Genomic DNA, 19,283 nt, shown 5'->3' with positions numbered 1-19,283 from the left:
GCCGTAATGTGTGATGGAAGAAACTTGAATCTGTCGTCTATTTTTTTATTATTTTATTTTTTATTTTTTTTTTTTTTAATGTTTCCACTGAAGGATGTGATGGCACGTTTAGGATAAGCAAGCCCTTGCCCATTTTTCCTTCTCGTTCATGATACTTTTTGACATTCGGAATGAAATCATTGGCAAACCATATCAGATTACAAAGTGTTAAGTTTGTTAGTACTTTATGTATATTAATTAAGCTATGTACGTAAGTGTAAATTTATTTTTATTTTGCTAACCTGTGGATAATATTCCAATTTTCACATATCATTTGATTTTGTTAATTGGTAAGGTAATAAAAGTGTAAGTTTGTGATTACACTTTTATCACCTGATTATATTCCTCCAATTTTCACTTATTAGAATTGACATTTAACAGAATCAAAATTTAATTTGCAAATGTGATCACAATAACTGGCACTTACCATAATTATTTTATGGCACCAGCATTAAAAAAAAAAAAAAAAAAAAAAAAAAAAAATGCTGGCTCATTCAGAATTTCGACGCTCTACTGCATTTGGATTGCTTAAATATCTAAATATGGATACTAAGGCTTTACCTCTATATTTAAAAAGCTGCTGTTTAATCTCCTTTAAAAGCTTATTACTTGAAATAGAATTTTGTTTTTCCAAATTATGAAAGAAGAATCTAAAAATTCCTTCACTTGTTAATAGATTTGAATTATGATTACCTGATGCTTCAACTGAGAGTCGCACAGATTTTAAGCAGTTGTGTATCTTTTGCGATTTTTGGATATCCGTCCTTCCATAGATAAGTAAACTTTAATTCGTTTAAAGCAATTTTTATCAGCGTTAAAATCCTTAAAAATCTCTCAATCATAACTTCTAATGTATTCCAACGTGTTATTCAGTCTAAAATGACTTAACTGTTTTTTCTCTTTATTATTTCTTCTGATAAAATAGTATTTCTTACTGGAGAATATTTAAACAGTTTAACAATTTTTCTCATACTAGCTATTACTGTGGAAACATCATTTTTATTCATTATCAGAATCTAATTTGCTGTTTTCTTTGGCATTGTATTCAGATTCAAAATTGTTTCGGTCGTAAATTTTGCTGCTATCAGTGCTAATGTTATCTTTCAATTTTAACAAAAAATACTTTCATCACAGCAAGGTGAAATGCATGATTATAGCATAACTGCTGAAAGGCTGGTGATAATTTTTTTTAATTATTCGATAAAAAAATTTTACCCAATTTTTCCGTAACTGCAGAACCATCACTAGTAGTTGCAATTATATCTGTTTCAAAACAAATCTTGTACGATTCCAGTCGTTCTTAAACTAAAGAATAGGCCTTTTTGGCAGAACAATTTCCATGAATTCTTATTAGACCAAAATTTAATGAACTTCCGTTGTAGTATACATGAAGGTTCATGTATCTTCGGTTTCTGTTATTGGTCCATTCGTCTATGGAAAAATGCTCATTTTCTCAATTTTACACTAAAGCTAAAAAATTTTCAATATAGACTTGATGTATTATTTTCATAATACTTTTATATTAGTGCTATAAGAGAAGATGAAATTGAGAAAATGAGCATAGTATCAGTAGAAATCCCATTTACTGCTGCAAGTTCATGCTAATTTATCCATTTTTGATTCTTTGTGTTTGTCGTATTGACATTTTTTTTAAGTAGTTTGACCATAGTCATCATGGTGTTTGACCATCGTCTTCGACCAAGACGATGCAATTTCATGCACAGAAGTGAAGATGATAGTCAATCTACAGTGTTTGACCATCATCTTCACTTGCTTTCTTTCTTTTCATGCCATGAATATGTTCAAGCTGACGAAGTGCGCTTGTTGACAGTGCTTTGCATTGCAACGAGCTGTGTGGGTTTAGTCATCTTTTTTTAAAACTGCCAACATTCTTCGTATGTTTTACTCTTTTTAGGGTTAACTAAATTGAAGTAAAATTAATTTTTATCCAAAAATAATTATTGAAAAATTGATATTTTTTAAACTTCGTAAACTTTTATATATTGCTGTGGTTAAATAATATTTATAATTATTTTGCTAATAAAAAGCTGTATTAATATTAAAGCAAAGTTCATATTCATTACATCAGTGTACTTTTTAATATATGAACATTAATTCATGTTGCATTACATCATTTAGAGTCGACTCATAATCTTAACACTTAACTGTTACTTCAAGCTGCTGCTGTTGCTGTGGGAGGTTTTTTTTTTTTTTTAGGTACTATCTGTTACAAACAAATTCCCATTGACTTTATACCTTAAAACCTTAAAAAAAAAAAAATTTTTTTTTACCAAGTGCATTTGTTTCTTTATCTCTTTGAATTATTAGTAGTCCTACACTGCTTTGCCTTATTATTCATCACTTTTATACCTCATTCCTGCTCAATATTGCTTCATTTATATAATTTCATCACTCTAGTAATCATAGTTATTATATTATTCACACTCCATTAACGTTACACACAGGTCTGGTTAGTCTGTTCCTAAATTTAATCAAGTTCTGAAGATCTCTCATCTGAGGACTTACAGTTATATCTTTCAGAGCCTTTCCTGGAACTCATCAGCTATTCTGTGATCTGCTTTCCTGTTGAACTAAGACTTTCCATTTTCGCTTCCTGACAGCATTCCACACCTTTTCGATTACTTTTTTGTCTTCAAGCCACAATATGTGATATACGTCTTTATTCGCTAGCACTCTCACATCACTACAATACTCCTGTAGCATGCCAAATTCTGCACCCTTCTCCCATTTTTTTTTTTTTTTCCCTGTGTCCTTCCTCAACCACATCACTTTTCTTTCTCTTCAACATCTATCCCACTTTCACAACTACATTTCTTCTTTTACAAATCCCATTTCTTGGCATTAGCAAATAAGAGGAAAATAAAACCTTATTTATTTCTCTCTTATTTGCATATCTCCACTATTAATTTGAACTTCACCCAGTCACTATATTATTTTTTTAACTTATTTTTTTTTTCAATATGTTAAGGGGCAGTGTTGTCCGTCCATCCAATTGGATACTATGACACAGTAACAAGGGAACTGTATGCAAAAAAATTATTTTGACATCATATATTTAGATTTCAGATAAGCTTTGATAACACTGTTGCACATAATGTTGCTATACAGTATTTTATGTAGAGTGTGTGGCATTAAGGGCAAGTTTCTGCTAATGGATAAAGGGATAGTTAAGTGAGAGAAGACAGAGTTGTTAACAATGAGCACTGCTCTTCTTGGACTAATATCGTTAGCAGAGTTCCCAAGAGTTTTTGCTAGGCTCATTGTTGTTTTCTGTATTTATTAATGATGTTGATGAAGGCATATGAATGAATATTCATATGCCTTCATCAACGAATATTTTGCATCGACATTCACACATGAGGAGTTATTCAGCGAGGGGAATGCCAGAGGTGTATTCAACTCTAGCAGTAAGCTAGAGAATCTTGTAATAACTGAGAGCAAAGTGGAGGAGAAATTGTTGAAGATAAACACAAGAAAGGCACCTGGGGTGGATGGGATCTATCCAGTTATATTAAAGGAGGCAGCAAAGGAGGTAAGCAAACCCTTAGCCATAATTATGAGAGCTTCCTTGGACTCAGGGGAGGTACCCATTGACTGGAGATGTGCAAATGTGACCCCAATTCACAAAGGGGGATCAAAGGCTGACACAAGTAATTATAGACCTGTGAGTTTAACTTCTGTTCCCGGAAAATTAATGGAGGCACTGGTGAAAGAAGCACTGCAGGATCATCTAGACAAGACTTCAGTTATAGCTAGGACACAGCATGGTTTTGTTAAGGGGAAGTCTTGCCTGACCAATTTGATTGGATACTATGATGCAGTCACAAAAGAACTGGATGCAGGGAATAACTTTGATATTATATACTTGGATCTTAGAAAGGCATTTGATACTGTTGCACATGGAAGACTGCTGCACAAATTGGAGCAGTGTGGCATTGGAGGCAAGTTGCTGCTATGGATAAAGGGGTGGTTGAGGGGGAGAAGACAGAGAGTGGTAATCAATGGACACTGCTCATCGTGGACTAATGTTATTAGTGGAGTCCCTCAGGGTTCAGTATTGGGGCCTTTATTGTTTTCTGTATTTATAAATGATATTGATGATGGTATATCAGGCTTAATGTCCAAGTTTGCAGACGATACAAAGGTTGGCAGGGTTGTCAAGGACACTACTGACACTATGCTGCTGCAACAGGATTTGGAAAGGTTGAGCAGATGGGCTTCGAGGTGGCAAATGAAGTTTAACATTGACAAATGTAAAGTACTACATATGGGAAACAGCAACCCCAGAGCAACGTATCAACTCTGTGGTACTACACTGACAGTGGTAGAGAATGAAAGGGACCTGGGGGTGGTGGTGCAGGCAGATATGAAGTTCTCTGAGCAGTGCAGACGAGCTGCAAGAGTAGCTCATGGTGTATTGTCAATGATATATAGAAATTTTTCTAGCAGGGATAAGGAGGTGATTATTCCCTTGTATAAGGCAATGGTCAGGCCACACCTAGAGTACTGTATACAGGCCTGGAGGCCTCATTTCAGGAAGGATGTAGAGCTGCTGGAACGAGTACAGAGAAGGGCAACTAGATTGGTGAATGGGACAAAGGGGTTCTCTTACGAAGAAAGGCTTAAGTTTTGCAAATTACAGTGTCTGGAAACTAGGCACCAGCGGGGTGATCTGATAGAGGTGTACAAAGCCTTGAATGGTTTGAGCATGCTCAATGCTGATGGGATTCTTCCTCTAGCTCAGAAAAATCACCTGAGAGGGCATAAATTCAAATTGAGGAAAGACAGATGTAGGATAGATGTGCGGAAATTTGCCTTTAGCCAGCGGGTGGTTGGTGGGTGGAACAGACTTCCATCCCTTGTCGTGGAAGTTGATAGCCTAAATAAGTTTAAGGCTCAGCTGGACAGGTATTTCGAACGAACAGAGGGGTGAAGTGGAAGTGGTTATTTTTATTTATTTATGTTACTTTTTTTTTTTTTTTTTTTTTTTTTTTGGCTGATGCTGCATAAGCTTGCTTTCTTGCATCAAATGCCTCTACTAATGCTAATGCTAATGCTAATATCAAACAACGTGCCAGAGCCCTATCCTATATTCACTAGCAGAATGAGACATACAACTTGAGTTTGCTACAGAGTGCTGAGTTCTGAATGTGCAAAATTAGATCTTGATAAGTTGCTTAAATTCGGAATATGTCACACACTATGTTCAAAATCAATAAATAGCTTAACTCTAAGATTAGACATAAAAATTGTCATAAAATATATAAACATTCCTAAATTTCCAAAATCTTGTTCTTATTCTTGAAACAGCGTTTACAAAGCTTAGTAATTGACTTTGCTTAGTTTACTCCTGCAAAACAAGCACACTGATCATAAAAACACAATTTGAAGAATACGGTGCCTTAACACATCATGGCTTAAATAAGTTTGCCTATTCACTAATCTAAAATGGACAAACATGAGTTCCAATTTCCTGATATTGAAACCATATTCTTCCTGGATAGTTCTGCTCTTCAGACATTACAATGCATGAAAACACATGTTCTCATCTCATACTCCAACAGTATTAAAAAAAGGTAAAAATTAGTAATGAAACAAATTTTTTATATTATTGTATTCACTGTATTACTCATACTTTTTTTTTTTTTTTACAGATTGTATTGAATCTCAGAAGCATTTAGTGGATATGGGTTTTCAATGTGGGTATCAGAAGAGAAACAAAGATTTACTTGCTTGGGCTAAAAAGAGAAAACGACACATTCGCAGAGAAGACTTAATAGCATTTTTAACCGGGAGGAACTCTCCTGCACAGCGTAACTGGAACTCTCCTAGACAAAGACTTTCCCTTGAAGGCATGAGAACTCCTCCTCATCATGTGCATAACAGGTTACCAACACCAGAATCGGATACCATTCTTCCCCATGGTTCCACTGATACCAATTTTCAAACATTTCGAGAAGCATTAGCTTTTTCAGGTAGGATTTTGTCAAACTTATTGCTGAATTTTAAATTTATGAAAACTTAACCACCATTGTCTTGTAAAGTAACATGACATTCTCTTTATACGGAATAATAAAATACACGCATTTCTCTGACATTTATGTTGTTTACATTGTTTTTATTACAAAAACATCAGTTTCTTAACACAGAAGGGTATATTTTTAAAAATGTAATCAACTAATGGTAAAAAAACATTTCTGATTACCTAAACTGCTTTATTTCAGAATTAATTGACCATTCAATAATTAAAATTAATAAAATTGAATATTTCATTATTACTGTCTACTTTACTTGCTGATTAGAAATTAAATAATTGAAGGATTAAATTTGTCTGATTGCCACTAGAATCCTGCTCATGTTGGGGCAAATGAATGAACACAGAAAAACTGTATAAGACTATAAAATTGTCTTGGATAGCTAGATAGATAACCAGCCATTGTTCAGGACCTTCAGGCACAAGGTCTATGGATAGGCTGCTTCTTACTAAATACTACAGTGGCTACATCAACAGTAAGATTGTTCATTAGCTGAGGAGCTAGAGTGGGTTATTAATTGGCTAGACACCTTTGTTTGGCAATAGTCAGGTTGATCTGGCTCCTGTGATGTCATGGGTGACCCAAGATATAGAAATCCTTGTGGATTCTGTTGCGATTTCCCTTAGTGGCAGCCTGCTGGTTGGTTGGTTGGTTTGTTTGTTTTTCTCCTGAATTTGAGGGGAAGAAGGAAATAGAGAAAAACTTAAGGACATTGTGGATTAAATAATGAAAGCCTCTGTTATAGTCTTCATTTTTGGTTTTATTTATTTTGTATGTTGGCTTTTGGAGGTGGTTAGTGTTCTGTGGGGATAATGTTTTTCTCCCTACCCCATGAAATAGAAAAATTTTTGTTGTAGATTTGATTGTAAAATGTATTGTAAAAAAAAAAATTTTTTTTTTTTTTTTATTTTAAACTGGTTAGTGTAACATTTAGTGTGGTGGGAAGAGGTTATCAGACTTCGTATCGATTACAATCCTTTCACACACTTATCTCCTGAAAGCTGAGTTTTGCTGGGTTAAACTAACAGTCAAGCACTTCCTAATTAGGCGCCTCCATAGCCAGGTGGGAAGGAGCAGCAGTGCGTAGCACACGCTTCTTGATTAGACTGGGGTTTGAGCCCGTCACCACCAAATACGGAGGATGAGGAAAGGTCAGGGAATGACCACCGCATTTCCCGGAGCAATATGGCCTTAGTTGCTAATGCTCCTAAAAACCAAATAACAAACAACAAACTTCCTAATTACCCGTCATATCCTCAGTTTATTTCTGAGCAACATAATGCTTTTAGCCATCTGCCTTTTCTTTCTACACAGGCAGATGTTATCTAAGGAGATATCAGAAGTTTTTACCTTTTATAACTGATTGCTTTTATCACGTTATCTGAATGGAAATTTTTTTCAATTCCTGGAAATTCTTTGCCCTTCCCAAAGCAGAAAGGATCCAGAAAATCCAACAAACTGTTTTCCCTGTTTACACATAATTCTGAAAAAATTGGGCAATGCTTGCATTGTATGGCATTTAGAAGTGGAGAGGCTCTATTTCAGTATACACAGTGTTGCTTCTAAAGAAATGGGTCAGATTTACCTGATTTAATTAGACTGCTAACTTATATTTACAAAAATTTTATAAAGTTGGAGTATTTGCTGTCCGTTTTTGATATTGAAAGAGTTTATAATGTAGCTTAGCTGTTTGACATATTATGAGACTTCTATAAATATGAAAAACTTCCTATCTAATCCTTATTTCTGGTTCACGTAGAAATCCCCATATCTCAGTTTTGCCAAGAGCAGGAGGTTCCACAAAGATCCAACTTCCTTTAAGTGCCCTGCTTTTTTTTTTTTTTTTTTTTTTTTTTTTATACACATTTTGGCATCAAAATAAACCCTATCACAGAAGCTTTCGTAGTACATGCAAAGCCATTATTGGAAGATTAATGTTCTGAATACATTAACGATGATTTCAGTATATTTTCAGTTGTGCAATATGGTGATTATTGAAAATGATTGCAAAAATGCCACTGATCATCCTGCACCCTGGATATTGCCTAATGAGTTAAGATTTTCTTCACAGAAAACATGTGCACTTCTGTCACAAGAAGAATTTCCATCTTTATCCAGAATTAAAATTTGGAAAAACTATTACCCATATGGTAGCAGAAACCTGTTAGCTGTCCTCTTCTCTTTCAATGAAATACCGTTCCTTACTTATATGCTTATAGTTAAGGGAGCAGTTAATATCTCTTTCTTTCTCTCTCTCTCTTGGTGGTTATCCTTTTCTCCTGAAAAACAAAGATTAAAACATACATAGAAAAAAAGAGCAATCAGTTGTAGGAACTGTTGGAAGGTATAATTACAAGTTCCAGACAAGTGACTATGCCTTTAAATCCCTAAAACAGAAGATTTAAGCACAGGTGACCCACGCTTAACGCTGATAATTCTTTCTGGAAAAACGGAGCACTGAGCTCAGTATTCCTGTAAGGTAACAACATATATTTGTGAGTTATGATCTATGCCATAAGATATTTCCTAATCAATAATAAATAGTAGTGAAAAGACACACAAATGTTGATCAAAATTTAATATTCAAAAATTTGTACATATAAAATATTCTGAATTACATATGTATATAATTATGTGGTAAGTAACTACATTACATATCAAAATTAAACTTAAAATACCAATTGAAATCATGAATTTATTAATCTGATGGCCCTGGGCTGTCGAGTTTTCATATTTTTGGACTGAAAAACATTTATTTTGGCTGTACTTTTCTCCCCTCTTCCTCTCATTGTACAAACCCATGTTGGGATTCATTTCTTTCATGAAATTTCTTATTAGCTTGGGACTTTGTTCCATATCAAGGTTGTTCTTCCAGAAATAATCGCACATTTTTTCAGTGTTCAAAAGCTTCACTAAGTCCTTCTGCAGTCAGTGAGTTTATCAGTTCTTCGTCTGTAGGATCTTGTTCATCTTCTCCCTCAGTTGAATGCTCGTGTTGTTTTGTCATTTCCCTGAGTTCATTAGAGAGGCCATCCCTGTCATTGTCGATCATCTCTTGTACGTCGTCATCGTCAATTTCGTTCAATCCTGCTTCTTTTCCGAGCTGAGTTTGAGCTTTAACATTCTTGACCAAATCATCAGATTCTTGGGAATCCTTTATGCAATCCTTCCAGACTTTCCTTCACACTCCATTCATGGTTTTCTGAGTGTACTTTTCCTTTAGGCTCTGTACATTTTCACCAGTGTTGATAGCTTTAATAGCTTGGGAAAAGGCATTCCTTATGTAGTAAGCTTTAGATGTGGCAATAACACCTTGATTCATTTGTTGGATCAGAGGTGTAGTGTTTAGAGACCAGAAAAAAAATTTTATATGATTGTTCAAGCCTTCTAAACTCTCTTTGTTTGGAGGTCCTGGCTTGTTGTCCATGATCAGAATTGCTTTGTAATCAAGGTTATTTTTTATACAATATCTCTCCCCTGCAGGATAGAAGAATTCAGAGTACCAATCAACGAAAAGATGCCTGGTTACCCAAGCTTTTTTATTAGCCTTCCAAATTACAGGTAGGCTTGATTTAGTGAAACCTTAACAAGCCCTTGGATTTTCCAAATGGTAAACTAAACTTACCACCAAACAAAGTCAACCAATCCTTTGCTGCTTTGAAGCCTGGCATGCTTTTTTTCTTCTTTCAATATGAAAATTCATATAGGCATTCATTTCCAAAAACATCCTGTTTCATCTATGTTAAAAACTTATTGAGCAGTATAACACCCCTCTTCAGTAATTTTAACAAGTTCTTTTTTTGAAAGTTTCAGCTCTTCTTGATCTGCACTTGTGGCTTCTCCCTGGATTGCTATGTTGTGTAGGTTATAGCACTTTTTAAATGTATCTAACTAGCCCTTACTAGTGTTAAATGATTCCACATTTTTTTTTCAGAGCACTCAAAAAATGTTCAGTCTGGTAAGTAAAACGCTAAAAAAAAAATTTAGAAACCCTATAAAATTGCTAACAAAGGTTTAAACATCTTAAATTTCTAATAAATAAATATTACAGTAAAAATAACATGTTACTTTCACAAGATATGAAGATTGATTGATATTTCTGTTCACTGACATTTTTTCTTTTTTTTTTTTTATTGTAAAATTTAAAACAATGAAAAAGATAAGCAATCAATAATGATGAACGTAGAACACACGAATTGCACAAGTGAGAAAAGTCTGAGGCTTAAAAAATAGGAATGAAGAGAAGATTCTGAAAATTTGTTTTTTTATATGATTGAAGATTTCATGGAAGGGGAAATACATTGCATGATAATAACATAAAAGCCCACAGAATTACAACTATTGGTATAATTGCAAATGCAGTAAGATTAAGTTTACTACCCATTAATTAGATTGCATTAACTGAAAAGCCCAATAAACCGGGGACTGGAAATTGTTTTTGTTTTATGGTAGTGGCCTCCAGAAATGTGCTCCTCTACCTAACGAAATTTCTGTTAGAACAAAAAAATCTGAGCTCCTGAAAACGTGAGTTGGCCTACAATATCACGTGTTATCTTGTGAACACAGCAAATGAAAACAGTGCACCTCAGACCAATGCAACTACAGTAAATGGAAATATAGACCTCAAACATTTGATATTTTTTAAGCTTCGTAAACCTGTGTGTATTGCTGTGCAGGTCGCCACGTTAGGCTTGGTGCCAGGTTTTGCATTCATTTAATGTAACTCACATTGTTCCATAATATATCAGTCATGTTGGAGCAAATTCACATTGCGAAAATGTGCATTATAGCAGAACTGACTACTAAGTAACATAAATAAAAAAAAAAAATTCATGCAACCTTGCTAAACTTTTCCTTCCAGACATTTCATACTGGATACTTGAAATTGTATATTGTTTGTGGAAAGATTTCTCTTGATTGGTTAGAAAGCTTGGTAAACTGGCCACCTGAATGTGTAAATACAGAGTGTCCCAAAGTCACTGCGTATTTTGGTGAAATCCAGTGAATTTGAGATGAATGACTTAATAGCATGATTACAAGTTTATTTTTATACACTAACCAAATTTGAAACAGAAAAAAATTAATACATACAAAGGTCAAGAATTTAATTATTGATTTTTACGTGTACCACATCAATGTCCATGCAAATTTCAAATCGCCCGGCCGCGTTGCAGAACACATTTGCAGCCATTTCAGGGGTAATTTCTTGTACTGCCTCCCAAATGTGTTTTCTGAGATCAGATAAACCTTTGATTTTTATGAAACCCAAAGCAAAAAAGATCCAAGGGGATTAAATCCGGAGAACCCGAAGTCTAGATCCTCCATGGCCGATCCACCAATTCAGAAAATGCCGATTGAGGTATTCCTGGATAGTTCAAGCGTAATGACATGGTGTCCCATCCTGCTGAAACACTACACTTGATGTAACACCATCATCAAAAAATTGGGGTTCAAAAAACTGCTGAAGCATATCAAGGTACAGAGTTCCTGTGATTGTTGCTTCTGCAAAAAAAAGTCCATAAATTTTTGTCTTCATCATCCCAAGCCAAGTTAGTTAGTTATTTGGTTTTTAGGAGCATTAGCAACTAAGGCCATATTGCTCTGGGGATATGCAGTGGTCATTCCCTGACCTTTCCGCATCCTCTGTATTTGGTGTATCGTGGGCTCGAACCCCGGTCTAATCAAGAAGCGTGTGCTACGCACTGTTGCTCCTACCCACCTGGCTATGGAGGCGCCTCCCAAGCCAAACATTTACTTTAGGGGAATCTCTTTGCCATTCTTCACTGAACAAGATGTGATCCATTAAGCTGTTATTTTGGATTTGATCGACAAGTTCTGCACACATTGCTGCTCGACATGGAAAATCTTCTTGGAAGTGGTACGGCTTTTTCATCAGTGTCAACTGCAAAATTCTGTGAACTGGTGTCTTGGATATGTTCAGTCTTCGAGATCCCTCCCTAACTGATAATTTTGGATCCTCTCCAAGCATTTCACGAATTGATTCAGTGGTTTCACTTGCTGTACTCGGGCGTCCACATCCGTCCTCATCATGCACAGACCCAGTTCTTATAAACTTATTCACTAGTGCATGAATCACATTGTCTGTAGGACTGGGACTGTGAAATCTCCTTAAATCTTTCCATAATTTCACAAAACTTTATTCCTTTGATGCAGGATGTTACAACAAAAATCCTTTCTTGAACATTCATCATAAATTATGGGTCTGAAAAGAAAACATTAAAAAATTAATAAAAATTATAATAACACCTCTAACACATTACATATACTTTAGTTTTATGTAAAAAAATAATATATATATATATATACTTGTAATAAAAGAATAAATGTATAATGAAATTTATTTGAAAATCACCCTGTTTCACCAAAACACACAGTGACTTTGGGACACCCTGTATATTTGATTCCAGTGTTGCGCAGCAATATAGCTTTCATGCGAAAAAATTTTAAAAATATTTAGGTCTTGCCTCATATCATAAACTATAGCCTTTTAAATGGGTTATTTAATAGAACAAATATTTTATACTTCATTTCCCACCAAAGGTAAAACACAAGTAAAAAAATTATTTCACTTTACTTAATACATGGCTCTTGAATACAGTTATAGAGCATATTATCAGATATCCTACAAGGTTCTTATCACTATTACTATTTCAAATGTAACACCAATTTTACGGATATTGGTGGAAAAATCTAACTATTGGAAACATTCTGATTCTCGCAGACAACTTGTTCTTTACAAGTGAACATTTCCTTTAAAAATGATTCCTTGCCAATGCTGAAATTACTCTGTGATACATGAACAGTCTTTTTTACTTTAAGAATTCCTCTCCATTCTCACTCTTCTCTGTTTAATTTCTGGAATCTGTCTGTCTGTGTGGTGTGCATGTTTTGCAAGCACCTGTGAAAAATGTGCACACATTGCGAAATATTCACTCAAAACTAACAGTTATGAAAACAGAAAATGAATGACAAAATATATCACATAAAAAGATTATAAATTTGCTATCAGTAATAAGTTGAATATATTTTTCTAATTTAACAAGAAGTTATAATTCTACCAAATTGAGATAACCAAAATTAACAAACAATATTGGAAAAGTGTTATCACATTTATTGAAGGGATCATTGAGTCCAGTAGAAAGAGGTGTTTTTCTTAATCTGAATGTTACAGGTGAGTGCTATTTTATTACATATCTTCTCTTGAAAAAAAAAATATATATATATATATATTTTTTTTATGGCAGTCAAATTAATTTATTTTAAATAATATCAAATGTTTTTTTAAAATAACATCAGATGCAGTTATGCAGTGTGAGAACAATATTAAGACACGTGTTTAATTAAATTTTAGCATATTTATCACTACTGTTGTACATCCCAAGTATGTGGGGTATGTGTTTTTGATCTGAATGTCTCATGATTTAGAAAAGTTTTCCTGTTCATAAGAGGGATGATTTAAACAATTTTTAGCAACACTCCCCTCATTTGGGAGTGGTCTGCAACTCTGAAGACTCAGTTGGGAAGAGCTGATAAAAGATTTTAATTTGTGCACAAAGTGATCAGTTTTTGAGTGTGAGAAAGAATGGGTTCATGTCAAGATCTTTCCAACTTAGAACATGGAACAATTATCGAGCCAAGAAGGGCAGGTGCCAGCATCTCGAAAACAGTCAGCATGGTTAAGTGCTCCATTCTGTGGTGTGATAATCTACTGTGACTGGCTTCACAGTAGTTGAACAGCCAGCCAAAAGTCACGTGTGGGTCAGCCAAGTGTGTGGTGAGCACTGAGTGTCTCGTAACCAGGGTTGTAGTGAAGGATATACAGCTATATGCCATATACCTCTGGATTTTTTTAGGTGAATAGCGTATACCTTCTGGTTTTTGAAAGACTTGAAAAAAACAAATATTAAAATATTTACTGAAAATTAAGAAATAAATTTATTAGAATTTGATTCTTAGGCAACACGTATATATTTTTAATGTATATGCTGTATGTAAGTGAATATTCTGTGTATTTTGTGCATGCTGTATACCTTCTGCTAATTTTACGACTACAGCACTGCTCATAACACTGCAGCCATATAGCACAGTGGCTAAGCTAACCACCCATTACAACGTAGGAATAGTTAAGACCAGTGCACAGTCCGTGTTGACTATGAACTGGATATTAGCTCATAATAGGCTATGGAAGTCAGCAAGGCATGAGAGACTGTCTTGTATGTGCATATAAACACTAACACTGGATCCCCCAATGTAGAAATATGTTGCCTGATGAATCCCATTTCCAACTCTATCATACTGATGGGCATATCCAAATTTGAGAAAGCAACATTAAGCCATGGCAACTGGATGCCCAGGCGCCTCCGTAGCCAGGTGGGCAGGAGCAGCAGTGCGTAGCACATGCTTCTTGATTAGACCGGGGTTCGAGCCCATGACCACCAAATACGGAGGATGCGGAAAGGTCAGGGAATGACCATATCCTGGAGCAATATGGCCTTAGTTGCTAATGCTCCTAAAAACCAAATAACATAACTGGATGCCCTGTTGGTGTTCAGCAGACTGGAGGTGGCGGTATTCTGGTTTGGGGACTGTTTTTGTTGCATGTCCTGGATCCTCTGATCACCATTAATTAACATTTCAATTGAAATGCCTAGCTTTCTATCATCAGTGTCCTTCATGAGCAGTGTATCCAGACAACACCCACATCTAGCAACAAGACAGTGTGCCATGTGCCTCAAGGCCTGGCAGGTTGCTAACTGGTTTCAAAAATATGACAATGAATTCTCTATCGCCGCCTCCGTAGCCAGGTGGGAAGGAGCAGCAGTGCGTAGCACACGCTTCTTGATTAGACCGGGGTTCGAGCCTGTCACCACCAAATACGGAGGATGCGGAAAGGTCAGGAAATGACCACCGCATATCCCGAAGCAATATGGCATTATTTGCTAATGCTCCTAAAAACCAAATAACAAACAAATAACAAGAATTCTCTATCTACCCATGACCACCCAACTCACCTGATCTCGACCCAACTGAATGTTTTTGGGGCCTACAGGTAAGGGACATTTAATGCTATGCCCATCCATTTTTACGGATATTGGTGGAAAAATCTAACTATTGGAAAAATTCTGATTCTCGCAGACAACTTGTTCTTTACAAGTGAACATGTAGGCATTGCTGGATACATTGTACAGTGCATGGGTAGCACTACCACAGATCAACCTCTTGACAGGCACCTGTATGTGATGAGGGGACCTCCCAGTGATGCTGTTGGATTAGCATCACTGTTATCCAGCACCCACAACCTGCATTCCACCATAGGAATCCAGCATGTTTGCCATGCACTGCAACCCATGAAAACTTGGAATAGGGACCCTAGTGGTTGAGGAGACCAGCACACCATGTTGGCTCCCGTTTTGACAAGATGGTTGATCCTGGGATGACTAGCCTAGGATCAATCAGCTAGTGAGTTTGTCTGCAAGAGCCAACCAGCCATGTCCCTACTGTCATGGTCCAAGAGACAGGATTTTGGGCTGGTGTGGGTATGGTGTCTGGGTAGCCCTGGCATCCCACTCCCTAGCAGATTTATTGCTTGCTATGTAGTGTCTGTCCTGTTTTGGCTCTGTGGTGGTTAGAGAGTGCAGACTGGACCAAAAAAAAACTCATGAATCCTGATAATCAATTTTCTTCTGGAACCCCAACACTGCCTCCACCAGATGCTGATGTAGAATAATGTAGCAAAACAGCCCAGACTGGAAGAAACACCAGCACCCACACCACTCTTCCTGGTAATTCATTGCACTGCTGAAAAACCCATTGGGAACATAGTACCCATCTTTATTCAAAGGGTTTGAATTTGAAGGATCACTGAAATCAGTGAAACAGCTATGATCCACTAATATTTAAATAGAAATCAAAAATGAAAAGCATTCAGAACAGCTTCAAGCTACCTCTATCAGGGGAATTCAGATTAGTTATCTCTCATAAGACACTAAACTCATCTCATGGCGTGATCTCTGAGTGGGAACTTTATGGAAGGGTCAGAGGAAGAAATTTGAAATATTCATGTGTAGGGATGGGAATGTAGTACTCACTAGAAACTTCATTCTTACTTTCAGCTTGCTAATGTCATCTAATTCCATCACAGCAGGATACCTGCACTGCCCAGTAAGTCCATACTTAACACAGAGCTGAATATGTTCTATCAGAAGGCAAGGAAGGCAGTGAAGCCAATAAATAGCGATAAGCCAACATATGTTGAGGAAGTTCCATTCCTGCAACTTTCTCGGCATATGGGACTCAATTGGGACACAAGCTGAAATTACTTATACCAAGAGAATCATTTACCTCCATTGCATGCTATTTATTGAACTTAAAAAAGCCCAACCCAAAAAAGTCAGCTGCCACTCCAATATCCATATCTCCGAATGCTCCACCACTACCAAAACAAAGTGATAAAGAAAAACCAAAATAACTGGCGGAGCCACGAGCAGTATAAGAAATAATGAATGTTGAGGTTAAGAAGATATTGGACAACACAGCGCAGCATCCTTTCTTTACAAAAAAAAAAAAAAAAAAAAAAAAAATCTGGGACTGAGAAAACAAGCCCACAGCTCTTTTGGAAACCAATCACATGGACCTAGCAAATTTAAATAATGACCATACTCAGATTCCTACAATGGAATTGTCGTGGATTCCTTCAAAATAGTGATGACAAAAAGGCCCTCTTGTATAAGCATGAACCAACCTGCTTTTTCTTAAAGGAGACATATAAAGGCAAATGGTGGACCCTTGGGTAACCGTTCAATTCGCAGACAGCACTGGGATGGACTTGCCCATATAGGAGTTGCCATACTTGGGGTTAACCATACCCCTTCAAACCATGCCACAACTGATTTAAAGGCACAAGCAGTCCTGGCAGATCTTGATTATTTCATTAAGGTTCACTTTTTTGTTACTAGAAGATTTCAGTGAACATAGTACTCTGTAAGATAGTGTGGACATCAGTGAAACAGGTTGGAGTATCGGGAGTATGCCCCTGGCCCTTCTAAATGTGTGTTCTAACACCATCTTCTACATGCCTATCTGTATATTTGCTGCATTCAATCTCTCTATTTGCTCCCTATCATCAATAGTACTCTGTAAGATAGTGTGGACATCAGTGAAAGAGGTTGGAGTATCAGGAGTATGCCCCTGGCCCTTCTAAATGTGTGTTCTAACACCATCTTCTACATGCCTACCTGTATATTTACTGCATTCAATCTCTATTTGCTCCCTCCCTTTCTCTCCTCCCTGCATGTACATGGGAGATTGAAGACAACCTTTATCGAAGTGATCACTTCCCTGTGATATCCACTCTTTGCAGTGAGAGATCATGCCACCCATCTAGGATACCATTGTGAAAGATTTATCACATTGACTAGAATGCCTTCAGACATCTGGTAAATTTCTGTCACATAATATGAAAGTTATCGAAATGCAGTTGCAACAAGCCATCAACCATCTCATGGTTTCGGTTTCTCCTATCAGAAGACAGTCTGCATACACGTGCAAACAGACCCTTCACCTGAATCTGAACTAAAGCTTGGACAATATATCATTCCTGTAGCACTTCAGACGAAATTCTTGGGGCTTGTATTTGATAATGAGTTGACCTCATATCCGTCAACTGTGGACGAAATGCACAAGTGGACTGAACCTCTTTCATGTCATATCATCCAATAATTGGGAACAGACTACTGCATTTTACTCCACCTCTAACCTCCAGTTGTCTGATTTAAATTAGATTATGGGTCCCAAGTATATGCATCTGCTAGAAACAGTTTACTACAGTGGCTATCTGTACTGCTCCTGGGGCATTTAGAACATCCTCTGTCCAGAGTTTATATACAAAACAAGTGAGCCACCTCTGTTGCTTTGAAAGCATTTGTTGCTAAAATATGCTTTTAAACTGAAATCCCTGCCAGACCGCCCTGCAAGGACCTCTGTTTTTGAGCCACAATGAGAAAATCTCTGTAAATATTGTTCAAGATTTAGGCCTAAATGGATGTCAGATGAACTAATGAGACATTTGGCAGAGAAGAAAAAATGCATGGGATACATATAAATTAATGGGTGACATGGAAGCCTATGATAGATATAAGCTGGTCTGTGACCAAGTCAAAAAGGAGATTAGGCAGGCAAAGGATGCAAAGAAAAACAATAGTGTTCTTTACCTATGTAAAACTCTAGAAGGAAAGGGATGAATCAGATTGGTCCACTGGATATTGATGGTTCAACTGTTGATGATCCTGCTCAGGTGGCTAACAAACTGAGTATTTTGCATCTACATTCACCCATGAGGAGTTATTCAGAGAGGGGAATGCCAGAGGTGAGTTAAACTCTGGTAGTGAGCTGGATGATTTTGTAATAACTGAGAGGAAAATGGACGAGAAATTGTTGAAGATTAACATAAAAAAAAAAGGCACCCAGGGTGGACATGATCTATCCAGTTATATTAAAGGAGGCAGCAAAGGAAGTAAGCAAACCCTTAGCCATAATTATGAGAGCTTCTTTGGACTGGAGATGTGCAGATGTGACCCCAATTCACAAAGGAGGAGGATCAAAGGGCAACAAAAGTAATTATAGACCTGTTAGTTTAACTTCTGTTCCAGTATGCTGCTGCAACAGGATCTAGAGAAGTTGAGCAGATGGGCTGAGAGGTGGCAAATGAAGTTTAATGGAGGCACTGGTTAAAGAAGCACTGCAGGATCATCTAGACAAGACTTCAGTTATAGCTCGGACACAGCATGGGTTTTTTTTTTTTTTCCGGAGCATTAGCAACTAATGCCATATTGCTCCAGGAATATGCAGTGGTCGTTCCCTGACCTTTCTGCATCCTTCCATATTTGGTGGTGACAGGCTTGAATCCCAGTCTAATCAAGAAGAGTGTGCTACGCACTTCTGCTCCTTCCCACCTGGCTAAGGAGGCGCACATGGTTTTGTTAAGGGAAAGTCTTGCATGACCAATTTGATTGGATACTATGATGTGGTCACAAAAGAACTGGATGCAGGGAATAACTTTGATATCATATATTTGGATCTTAGAAAGGCTTTTGATACTGTTGCACATGGAAGACTGCTGCACAAATTGGAGCAGTGTGGCATTGGAGGCAAATTGCTGCTATGATAAAG

At 36.6% G+C, this 19,283-nt stretch overlaps 1 protein-coding gene across 1 annotated transcript in view; it reads left to right on the top strand.

Annotated features, from left to right (window-relative positions):
- Nucleotides 1-19,283, top strand: part of LOC150083214 (HUWE1-associated protein modifying stress responses) — a 98,055-nt gene that overhangs the window by 68,879 nt on the left and 9,893 nt on the right. The window contains exon 3 of the mRNA XM_090377105.1: nt 5,715-6,035. Coding sequence (XP_090233231.1) covers nt 5,715-6,035 — 321 coding nt within the window. The remainder of the gene's footprint in view (nt 1-5,714; nt 6,036-19,283) is intronic.

This window comes from Mastigoproctus giganteus, chromosome 7, assembly GCF_048544385.1.
Source record: "Mastigoproctus giganteus isolate SK-2022 chromosome 7, ASM4854438v1, whole genome shotgun sequence".
Lineage (NCBI taxonomy): Eukaryota > Metazoa > Arthropoda > Arachnida > Uropygi > Thelyphonidae > Mastigoproctus > Mastigoproctus giganteus.
The sequence above is the reverse complement of the archived record's forward strand: the minus strand, read 5'-3'. Positions and strand labels throughout refer to the sequence as shown.